General features: G+C 54.9%; 1 protein-coding gene across 2 annotated transcripts in view; it reads left to right on the top strand.

Moving 5' to 3' along the window:
- The window catches only part of WNT4 (Wnt family member 4), a 28600-nt gene extending 25412 nt beyond the window's left edge, over positions 1-3188 (top strand). For both annotated transcript variants that reach the window (XM_084875065.1, XM_084875064.1), the window contains exon 5: positions 216-3188. In XM_084875065.1, the coding sequence (XP_084731191.1) occupies positions 216-683 (468 nt within the window). In that variant the 3' untranslated portion in view covers positions 684-3188. The remainder of the gene's footprint in view (positions 1-215) is intronic.
- The last annotated feature ends 8928 nt before the right edge of the window (positions 3189-12116 follow it).

Consider the following 12116-nt stretch of genomic DNA (forward strand, 5'->3'; position numbering starts at 1 on the left):
CTGAAACTGTAAGTGCCCCAAGAGCAGGGCCAGTATATCATTTAACTGTCCCCAGCACAGCTTACCAGCCCACCACACACACACACAGTAGGTGCTTAATACAGAAGGAGCCTGGCAATGCGTCTTTCTCCGATTCTGCAGCCAGGCCTCCTCCGACCCCTCCTCAGCCTCCCCTAACATCTGTCTCTGCTCTCTCCCCTGCTGCCGCCCTGCAGGCCATCCTGACGCACATGCGGGTGGAGTGCAAGTGCCACGGGGTGTCGGGCTCCTGCGAGGTGAAGACCTGCTGGCGCGCCGTGCCGCCCTTCCGCCAGGTGGGCCACGCGCTGAAGGAGAAGTTCGATGGCGCCACCGAGGTGGAGCCGCGGCGCGTGGGCTCCTCCCGGGCGCTGGTGCCGCGCAACGCGCAGTTCAAACCGCACACCGACGAGGACCTGGTGTACCTGGAGCCCAGCCCGGACTTCTGCGAGCAGGACGTGCGCAGCGGGGTGCTGGGCACGCGGGGCCGCACGTGCAACAAGACCTCCAAGGCCATCGACGGCTGTGAGCTGCTGTGCTGCGGCCGCGGCTTCCACACGGCACAGGTGGAGCTGGCCGAGCGCTGCAGCTGCAAGTTCCACTGGTGCTGCTTCGTCAAGTGCCGGCAGTGCCAGCGGCTGGTGGAGCTGCACACGTGCCGGTGACTGCCGCCCGCCCGCCCGCCCGCCCGCCCGCGCCCAGCACCGCCGCGCGGCCCGGGGAAGGCCCGTAATTTAAACAGTCCCCCACCACCCACCCCAAAAGATACTGGTTCTATTTTTTGTTTTGGTTTGGTTTTTGGGTCCTCATGTTATTTATTACCGAAACCAGGCGGGCGACCCCAAGGGCACCAGCCGGGGTCTCCCTGAAGCTCGGGCCTCCGTGGCTGCCACTGACCAAAGGGACCTTGCTCGCACTTCCGGCTGTCCACGCGTGGCTGCTGCCGGCCGCTCGGCCGTTATCTGCGTCCGTTTTTCTACTTGTAGACTCCCAAGTGGGTAGCAGGAGCGTTGCAGCCACGTGCCTACTAACCCTGCCATCTAAGGAAAGAGGTGGCCCTGTGGTGGGGGGATTCAGTGCCATTTTGCTGGAAGTTGCGCCCCCACACATGCACGCGGACCCCTGGCAGCCTTGTCCTCTCAAGGCCACCGGAAAGGGAACGGGCAGATACAAGGCCGGGAGCAGAGGGTTCATTTCAGCCCTCCATGAGCAGCTGGAGGTCCAACCTCTGTGGGACCTTCCAGGCAGGAGGAGCAGGTGAGGCGAGGGCAGTCCCACCCCAGAGCCCAGCCTGCCTGGCCTCCCCCTCAGAGAGGGAAACCCCCTCCCTGGTCCCTTCCAGGCAGGAGTGCAGCCGGCCGGCCTGGACCGGCGATCCCAGCGGGGCCTCTGCGGTGACGCCCCGTGGGAGCCTCCTCCTCACAGAGCCGCTTCTGTGAGACTAACAACGGAAATGGCTCCCACACACAGAGGAAAGGGCCATGTAAGAAAGCCCACTCCCAACCAGCTCACGCACCCGAATTTACTGAGTAAATACTACGTGCTAGGCCCTATGCTGGGCCATCTCACTGGATGATGGAGAAGACAGGGATGCTCATGCCCACTTTGCAGCAGAGGGGGCAATGCCCAGAGGGTCCCAGAGCGAGCAAGATGCAGAGGCAGAGCCACGAGAACCCTCCAGCCAAGGCTCCTCGGGGCTCCTGAAGGCCCAGAACCAGCAGGTCTTCCTGGGTCTGAGCCTTGGGGAGGGGGCTCTGCTGGAGGAAGAGGGGGCCGTGAGGCAGTTGAAGGCACAGACCACGGGCTGAGCGAGAGCCCCCTCAGTTCCTGAGGGCAGAGCTCTGAGGGACAAGGCAGACAGCGGGAAGGCACCCTGCCCCTGGGGACCCCGGACAGCACCAGCCGCCACACCGTCAGGAGACCAGTCCGAACTTCTGTGAGCAAGACAAGCACACAGCAAGACCTGGCCTGACCCACCTGCCTCTGGGGTGGGCTCCCAACCACCAAAGGGACTCGCTGCCAGCCCAAGCTCCAGGCTTCCCCCACATTGGGGCTCTAGGCTTCTGGTCTGAGGTCTTGAGCTCTGGGATCCCCTTTGGAGGTTCTCAGACCCAAGCCCTTGGCTCCAGGGTTCAACGCTTAAATCAAAGTCCCAGATCCAGAATGCAGGCCCTGGCCTGCAGAAGCTCTCCAGGCCTGTGGTTTGTGCCTCCTGGTGTCGGCTCCCTCGCGAAGAGGTCAACACTCCTGGCCTCCAGCCAAGCTCTCTGCTCAGTGTCCATCTGAGGAGGCCAAAACCAAGTGAGATGCTGGAGCCACATTCGAATGTGGGGATAATCTTGGGGCGGGCAGGCTCTGATGTGGATGAAAGCTGAGCCGACTGTGTTGTGCCCACAGCTGCCCAGCGGGGCTCGCTGCTCCTCGGGCGGGCTCTGGGCAGCCAGATGCTCAGCGCCAGGCAAAATACCATCCCTCACTGGCAGAGGCAGGCCCAGACAAAGGGAGCCACAGGGACCCCTCCCCTTCCAGAGATAGGGCTGAGCCACTCTCCCCAGTCCCCAGAGCCAGGGGAACAGTAGGTCCAGGTTGAATGCTGGTGATGGGCACTGCCCCCAGGAAGAAGGGAGAGGGTCTGTGCCCAGTCACGGGCTTCACCTTCCTGCCTGCCAGGGGGCTCCTCAAAGCTGGGGTTCTGAAGGGTGTAACCTCTTCCCAGGCCTACCACCACCACCACCAGCCCCCAAATGCCAAAGGGAGCCTCAGCCACAGGCAAATGGAGCTTCCTCAGACACACCCTTCTCCAAACTGTCCCAGAGGGAGGAAGAGCCAGCACAGGCCTGACAGCCCACCCACTCTGGAAGCTGGCCAGAGGGTCCAAGTCCTGCCCAAAACCTTCTCCACTAATCTTGCCACAGGCAAAGGGGATGTCCTCCTCGGCCCCGGGCTGGAGAGGCCCTGGCTCTGGATGCTGCTGCCCCTCTGCTGCCCTGTCCCATCCTCCGATTTTTATACGAGGCTCCGTGCCGTTGTGACATCCCCATGAAATAGTCTGATGCACGATAAAATGATTATTTCTTTATCCTGCAATTGTGGTAGTGACTTTTTTGTAGAAGAGGGACTTGGGAAAGGAAAGAGAAAAGCAAAGGGTAGCAATCTCTAGAAATGGGCACCCCTTTTTCAGTTATTCAGGAGGAAAGAGGGTTTGCCCTCTTTCCTCCTGAATAACTGGGTTGGTGGCACCCACCGGCAGGCTCTCTGCACGTCGCTTTTAACACAGAAGCCATATCTGCATCTCACTGAGCCAGGGTCAGCTTCTTGAGTGTGATGAGGAGAAGGACTAACACAATGCCAGAGAAGGTTCTAGTGAAGTGGGTGCCAATGGAGACAGGGGACAAATGGACAAGAACTTAGTTCCTGTCAAGGACAACAGGGGTTCAAAGCCTGTGGCTCGAAGTAAACGCCATGATTGGAGCCGAGCCAAAATGAGGCGTCTGGATAGAAAATGCCCTATAACTCAAGTCACTGCTGATGGGGACACCTCACTCCAGTGAAATCCCCATCCTCAGCAGGGCGGGCAGGCCTGTCGCCCCACACACCACCCCACTGCAGCCAATTCACCCCCGGCTGGGAACTGATCGGCTTTCCGACGGTTTAGTGAGATAGCAGAGGGCTGATGCAAAGTACTTTCAGGAAGCTGGGGAATAATGTACGGAGGGAAGGGGTGGGATTTAGACGACAGATGGATAGAAAAGAACACTCTTTCCTCAAATCAGGGTCCAGGTTGGGCGGGGGGGAGGGGGGGGGTGGGCGGGGGCAGGAGAGACCAGTAATTGAGTCCACGATGGCAGAGCGAGGAAATGAAGGTGTCCATCCAACCACTGTTTAGAACTGTGAAAAGGAGCCAAGCCTTGCAATCAGATGGACGGGGGCTGCCATCCCTTCACATATGGAATCTTGGACAACTCACTGTCCCTAGCTGGGACTCACTTTCTTCATTAATAATATAGTGCTACCCCTTTGCCCCAGTTCCAAATGGGGCTAAATAATAACAGAACCTATTCATTGGGGATGTTAAATAAAATAACACTTATAAAGCTTAACAAATGGCAGCTATTATTGGAAGTATTAGTATTATCCTCTTTCCAGGAGTGCAGGAGGCGGTTAAAATAGCTCTAAGATGGAAGGGCCAGAACGAGGAAGGCAGAGACAGTGGGGAATTGGGTAAGAGTTGAAGGCAGGTACCTCAAGGCTATGGTCCTCCTTTGGCCTCATCATAGAAATCAGAAGCAGACAGATATCTCGGGGCAGAGATCCTAGGCTGGAAACAGGGACAGAGAATCCCAGGGTGGGATACCCAGGCAGCAGAAAGCAAGGCAAAGCTGCCCCTGGCACCAAGAAGAAAAGCTGGACCGAGGTCCAATGGGCAAGAAGCAGGGCTAGGATAGGGAGCAGGGGACAAGGAGGGCCCAGTCAGAAGTGGAGTGGGAGCCAGAGCTGTAGGAAGCATATGCAGTGGGGCCAGGCTCCGCCTGTAAAGACAATGGCTTTCAGAACTGCCAAGTGGGGTGGGTCAGCTCAGAGACTACGTGCAGATCCATCTTTGACAGCTGCCCTCAGAGCTCAGGGCCGAGGTCTGGGTGATAAAGCAGACCTCCTTCTCAGCCCCTTCTTGGCAGCCAGTGGTCCAAGGGAAGTCTGGGAAGACCCAAGACCAGGTTCAAGGCAGATCTTGGGCCAAGGAAGGGCCAGAGATCGCAGCAAGGTATAAAAGGAAGTATAGGGTCTAGGCAATTGAGAGGAGCTAAGTAAGACAGGCTGAGAAATGGAGTGAGGAAGCAGAGAGGGTGGGAGCACAGACACAGGAACAGAGGGAGAGAAAGGCATGAGAAGGGAGGAAGGCACTGAGGAGCCGGAGGGCATCTGGGCAGAAGAGCCCAGCAGCTTCCTAGTAAGAGGAGAAAGTGCTGAGCTTCAGGAGAAGGCGTCTGACTCAAGAAGGGGGGCATGAGGGGATGTCTAAGGGATGTGGGGGGAAGGAGTGTGGCCTGGCCCAGGCGATGACTTCATAAGCATCTCCCCCCACTCCTTCCTGAGCCGCCAGCCCTAGTGACCCCCTGCCCGCATCTCAAGGGTCTAGGCCAAGCAGGCGCTGACAGGGGAGAAAAGGGGCCCTCCTGGGCCAGGCCCCCTAGCCTGGCATAGTGCCTGCTGGGAAGGAGGGGCCTAGAGGCCCAGCCCTTGTCAGTATCCCGGCCGGCACTTCGGAGGCAATTAGCAGCCCAGCTGAGCTAATCCCCCGCCTGGCGAGGCCAACACAAACAGGCCCAGGCCGGGTGCACACTCGCCTGCCTGTTTGCTGAGGGGCCCGGTGGTCCGCCAAGAACAACACCAATAACCCGGGGCCTTCTCTGGGTTAAGAGGAGGACCGAGGCTTGCTGAAGAGCTGACCATGCCCGACAGGCATACTCTGGCCAGGCGCCCTGACTGCCCCAGAAAGGCAGCCACTGTTCCCAAGCCTTGGGCCAGCCAGGAAGAGGAAGCTGGACACAAGGAGCCATATACTCTAATTCAGTACCCACCCCTACCCCCACCCATGCCACCTGTGAGGGAGAAGGGCCAACTCAGGCTTGTGTTGCCTTGACCAGCCCAGGAATTGAGGCCAGAAGGGCCTGAGCCCTCTGGTTAGAACCCAAGGATTACAGGCTCCATGTTGGACACGGGAGCCCAGAGGCAATTCAGACCTGGACCCTGCCCTCCAAGGTTCACGGTCCAGCAAGGGAACAGGCCATGTACAACCCTGGAGCAGGGCCAGACTCCACTCCCATCAGCAACTACCTGTCCCCCCAGGTGGGACCCCCACAACCGAGAAGGCAAAGGGGTCCAGGAGAAGAAACAGAGGCCCACAGATAGCTAAATGGGGAGATGGTGCCAAGAGGACAGGAGGGGATCAGAACCAACTTTGGCACAGACTGGTCCTGGACCAGTAACTCCTTCACACAACCCAGCAACCACTGGGAGAGCAGGCAAGGCCCTACTCCTGCGCCTCCACTTCTTCATGCCAGCCCAATTCCACTTTCCTCAGCTCTTGACTAGGGAGATCTCCTCTGAGGTTAACCCTCTACCTGCAACATGGTTCCTCACCTACATAGGTGCCTGGACTTTGCTGCAGCATCAGAAACTGCAGCCTCCTGGGAGCTTCTACTGGGGAAAGGGATATGGCCTCCTTGAATGGACCAGGCCCCTCAGGGAAACTGCGCTGATCATTGATATGCAGCACAGCTACCGTTTACTGAGCACCTATCACCAGAAGGCCAGGCCCACACTGAATACCACCACTAGCTTTATCCCATGTCAGAGACACAAGCAAATAATGGGGCATGAATATATGCTGTTGGATAAGCCAACTGAGAGGCAGGTGTACGGTTTATCCCCACTTTACAGATAAGGAGACCAAGGCTCACGGCAGAGACTTGCCTATGGTGGCCAGTGTGTGTGTGTGTGTGTGTGTGTGTGTGTGTGTGTGTGTATGTGTCACTAGGCCCCTCCGCCAGTCGCACACACCTCTCCATTTCCCTCACCCCATGCTGGCCTAGACCCAATGCTTCCTGGGCCAACAGGCCTCGGTGCCTTGAGCCCACCCTTTCCCCACAAAACAGCATTGATTGTCTCTGGCTGAGCTAAGCTCCACTCTGTTGCTCTGCTGGGGACCTATACATTGTAGGCAGCTTTCTGTAGGGGAGAGGGTGAGAAAGGCTGGAATCACACTGCTAGAGCTGACAACACCACAGCTGGAAACAGCAGCTCTGCCCACCACCCCCTGCTGGCTGGAGACTTCAAGTCCACTTCCAAGCCCGCCAGATAGGCTGTCAGGTCCCTGCCCAAAGCAGGAAGGAGCTGACAATCCAGTCTGAACCCTCGTTGGGCTGCTCCCACACCTGGCCCTAGAATATCTAGCCTGGACCAAGGTATAGATGAGTAGATGAGTCTTGTTCCCCTTCAGTGCAGCCAAAAAAGGAGGTATTTTTCGAAAAAGTCTTTTACTAGGAAACTGAAGAAAAACAAACAGACCCTAAGTACACAGAAACAAGCAGATTCCTGGGCAGGCCTTTAACCAGTGCCTAACCGGAACCCTGCAGACACTGCATCTGCCTACCTCCTTCTAGACAGGGGCATATTCTAGCTCCCCGACCGCCAGCCTGTGAAATCTGAAGCAAGTCAGTCAACTCTAAAGCTCAGCTGTTAAAGAGATGCTGATAATGGTAGAGCCAGGACCAGATCCGGTCCTAATTGGAAAGCCTCCCGCCCATGACATTATGGCTGTTGGAGGACCGAGGGAAACCCTGAACCAGGAAGTGCTTCGTGGACCGGGAAGGGCTGTGAGGGATATTGATGGTCGTTCTCAGCCAGCACCCTGGCTCTTCCTTTAAGTGGGAGGGAAAGCGTGTGTGGGAGAAGTGGAGATCCTCTGGTCCCATCAGGTTGAGATGACACTTGAATGTGCTGGGTCTCTCTTCTCCTGGGATCTTCCCACCCCTTCTTCTCCCTCCCCGGCACCTCCTGCAGCCTGGGCCTCCTCCTCATCCCCTGCTTGGACAGCGGCTGGAGCCACCTGTGAAGCTTCAGGAATGGCTGATGGTTATCAGAGCCAGGACAGGGCGAGTTGCTGCCCCTCTGATTCATCACAGAACTGGAGTGGATCCAGAGAACTGACCCAGAGGATGCAGGGCTGCTGCTATGAATTCAGACTGTTTCAGTCAGGAAAGAGGCTGAGAGAGGGCAGTTCAATCATTCAAATCAGAGAGGAATGAGGAGAGGGGACTTGAGACTCATTCCTCAAAAGGACAGGCATGGTGTGGGGGAAGAAGTCTGAGGGCTGAAATCGCACAGATCTGGGACTGAACCTCTTCTGTGCCTCTCACTAGCTGGGTGACCTCAGATAAGTTAACCCCTATGAGACTCAGCTTCCCCATCTGAATCATCTCAAAGGCTACTACAGGAACTGAGCCATAATGTAGATAGGTGACCATAAATAATTCCCTGTGCCATGCCACTCACTTCTGGCCTAGGACACGCACTCTCCCCTTCCCACCTGGCTAGTTGCCATTGCCATGTTTGGTGATGGCACTGCATACACTCTACCCCAAATGTCTCCTCTCAGCACCTAGGGTACTTTCAAAAATGGCATGATTCCTGGTTGCCAGGCAGCCCAGAAGCCAGCAAGCTTCAGTTTGACAGGAAGACCCCAGTATGGTGAGAAGAGACTTGCCCTCAAGGGTCAGAGCTCAGTCCAGCTCACCCAGCAGAGGCATCACCTCATTAGCAAAAATGAAGTTCTCATCCTAACCGGTTTGGCTTAGGGGATAGAGCGTCAGCCTGCAGACTGAAAGGTCCCGGGTTCAATTCCAGTCAAGGACATGTACCTTGGTTGCGGGCACATCCCCAGTAGAGGGTGTGCAAGAGGCAGTTGATCGTTGTTTCTCTCTCATTGATGTTTCTAACTCTTTATCCCTCTCTCTTCCTCTCTGTAAAAAAATCAATAAAATGTTTTTGGTTTTTTTTTAAATGAAGTTCTCAACCTTTAACCTATGGCCCCTGCCTCTGAGAGACAAAAGCTCTTGCTCTGTTAGTTCTGACATTTCAAAATAAATCTTGTGATTAAAATATGCATTTCAAATTACATACACCATTTGTCAACTGGCTATTCTAATATTCTCCCCCCTCAACAAGAGAAGCCTAGTAGTTAAACACTCTGCAGTCAAATAACTCCAGCTCCACTGAGTCCTAGCTATGTGCCTTCGGTAAGTCTTTAACCCGTTTCCTCAGTTATAAAGAGAACTACGGCGAAGATAGAGAAGGTAAAGCACTTCGCACACTGCCTGTCACCCAGCCGCTGCTCAGCCACCAGCTATTGTTACTGCTGCCGTTCACATTGGAGAATGTGATCCTGAGACTCACAGAGCCAGACGTGCCAGTGTGGGCTCCCGGGACTTCAGCTGAGCAGAGGACACTTCAGAGAAAAATGGGCGGGTGCCCTTACACAGACCTTGTGCCATACACACTATTTTTTACACATTCCACCCTCCCTCCTCGAACCGAGGGCTCTTTCAGGGTGCGATCTGGACCTACTGCTTTATGAGGGGAGGGCGTCAGGAAGCAGTGAACAAATGCCAAATGAACTGAGGCATGCACTCTAGAAAGGGAGGCGGTGCAGTCATCTGCTGGCACTGGAGGCCAGGTGGACGGCCAGCCTGGTGAGGGCAGCACAGGATGGGCTCACGTCCCTGGAAGCTCTAAAAGGCTACAGCACCAGGCTGGCTTTCTGAACTCCTTCAGAATGAAGGAGTCAGGGGAAGAGGTAAAATGACTTCCACCCACTAGTATCCTGGATTGCAGGACCCCATTCCCCCTTTAGGGCCCCAGAGAAAAGCCTCAGCCTGGGTCTGCAACCCCTGGTCCCTGTGCAGGGCCCCTGGAGGGCCAGCCCACACGGCTTTGTTATAAATGATGCCCTGGACAGCCATCTGACCCACTGTCTCCCGGTCTCATCCTCAAGTTCCTGGAGGCTCAGCCAAAGACAACAGTGTGGCCTCATTTCTTCGGGGCCCAGAGCGGAAGGCTCCCCAGCACCTGGGAGCAGCTGGAAGTTGGAACTCAAGGACTCATCGCTGCTGGTCTCCCCATCCCGTGCCAAGTGCATCTGTAAACAAGCCTTCTCGGTGGTTCCCAAGGGGCCAAAGGGAGAGAAACAGACTAGAATCCGGGCAGCCCATGGCTTGGAGAACTGAGCCAGGCAAAGCCTGGTCTGAAAGATGGTCCCTGGGTGTGGCCAGGTCTGCACTGCTGGCCCTGTGCCCAGAGCCTTGGATGGATTCGCCGTTGCCCAGGATTGCTGCTCTATGCCAGCTGCTGAGACCCCAAGAGGCATGGGGCCTGTGTCACACTGCTGTAGGTCCCACTGTTTTACAAGTTGGCAGAGAGAGAGAGAGCTTGCTGGGGTGGAGATGCCTGGATGCTGGGCTGTTGTGCGTGATTCTGTTTGCTATAAAACAGCCAGACATTCCTAGGACCTGGAATCCCGCCGAGGCCATGGAGCTAGTCTTCCCGGCCATATATCTCCAGGCGGGGGACAGGCCTGAGACATCTGAGATAATAAAGACATGATTGTCTCAGCCCTGGGGCTTGTCTCCCCTTTGTCCCAGGGCCCAGCAGCCAGCAAGAAGTTTAAAGAGATCCTCCCCCTTCTCCTGGGAAAGTACAGATGCATCAGATTCTATAGCCCCTGGGGTGAGCTTCCCAAGACCAGGCCTGGGATTCCTGCGCTGGCTCACCAGAGCAGAGGCAGTCAGGGGTCCATCCCCAGGCAGCATACAGGAGAGACTGCGAGCAACCAGATGTGGAGCACTCACTCGGGCACATGCCCTCCCCTCTGGGCACGCCTCTCTAATTCTCACCAACCCTCTAACATGGGAACTATAATTTTAGGAATTAAACTGGAGCTGAGGGAAGTTAACGAACTTGTCCAAAGTCACGGATACTCGATGGCAGGGATGGTCTGAAGCCTAGATGTTTTACTCCAAAGCCTGCAACTTCCACAGTAATTCTAACAAACTCTACCATCTCTCTTTTAAAATATATAGTTTTTATTTATTTCAGAGAGGGTGATCGAGAGAGAGAGAGAGAGAGAGAGAGAGAGAGAGAGAGAGAGAGAGATCAATGATGAGAGAGAATCAGTGATCAGCTGCCTCCACATTGGGGATCAAGCCCGCAACCCAATCATGTGCACACACAAGGAATCAAACCGTGACCTCTTGGTTCATAAGTGGATGCTCAATCACTGAATCATGCCTGCCGGGCCCCAGCACCCATTTTTTTTAAAATATATTTTATTGATTTTTTTTTTACAGAGAGGAAGAGAGGGATAGAGAGTTAGAAACATCAATGAGAGAGAATCATCGATCAGCCGCCTCCTGCACACTCCCCACCGGGAATGTGCCTGCAACCAAAGCACATGCCCTTGACCAGAATCGAACCTGGGACCCTTCAGTCCGTAGGCCAACGCTCTATCCACTGAGCCAAACCGGTTTCGGCCCCAACACCCATTTTTTATAAAAACTCTTAGCAAAGTGGGAATAGAGGGAGCATATCTCAACATTATAAAGGCCATACATGGCAATCCTACATCAAACATTATACTCAATGGGCAAAAACTAAAACCATCTCCCTTAAGAACAGGAATAAGACAGGGATGTCCACTTTCACCATTCTATTCAATACTAGAGACCTGGTGCACAAAATTCGTGCTTGCACCCTCTTGCAATCCAGGCCCCCTGTGGGATTGAGCCTAAACCGGCAGTCAGACATCCCTCTCGAAATCTGGGACAGCTGGCTCCTAACCACTTGCCTGCCTGTCTGCCTTATCACCCCTAACAACTCGCCTGCCTGCCTCACTACCCCTAACCACTCTACCTGCCTGCCTGATTACCCCTAACTGCTCACCTGCCTGCCTGATTGCCCCTAACCACACTGCCTGCCTGTCTGATCACCCCTAACTACTCTGCCTGCCTGTCTGATCACCCCTAACCATTCTGCCTGCCTGCCTCATTGCTCGCCTGACTACCTGATCACCCTTAACCGCCTCTGCCTCAGCCCCCACTGCAGGGGCTTTGTCCAGAAGGACATCCAGAATGATGTCCAGAAGGTCGTTCGGCTGTCCTGCCTAATTAGCATATTATGCTTTTATTATTATAGATAGTACTGGAAGTCCTAGTCACAGCAATCCGACAAGAAGCAATAAAAGGCATCCAAATTGAAAAGGAGGAATTAAAACTCTCATTATTTGCAGATGACATGATATTGTACATAGAAAACATTAAAGACTCCACTAAAAAAAACCACTTGCTTTAATAAATGAACTTGGCAATGTAGCAGGATACAAAATCAACATCCAAAAATCTATGGCTTTTTTTTTTTTAATCCTTACTTGGGGATATTTTTCCTTTGATTCTTAGAGAGAGTGGAAGAAAAAGGGAAAGACAGAAATATCGATGTGAGAGAAACACATGATTGGTTGCCTCCTGTATGCAGCCCCGGGCCTGGGC

This window comes from Pipistrellus hanaki (assembly GCF_964339955.1).
Source record: "Pipistrellus hanaki genome assembly, chromosome: 2".
NCBI classification, from domain to species: Eukaryota; Metazoa; Chordata; class Mammalia; order Chiroptera; family Vespertilionidae; genus Pipistrellus; species Pipistrellus hanaki.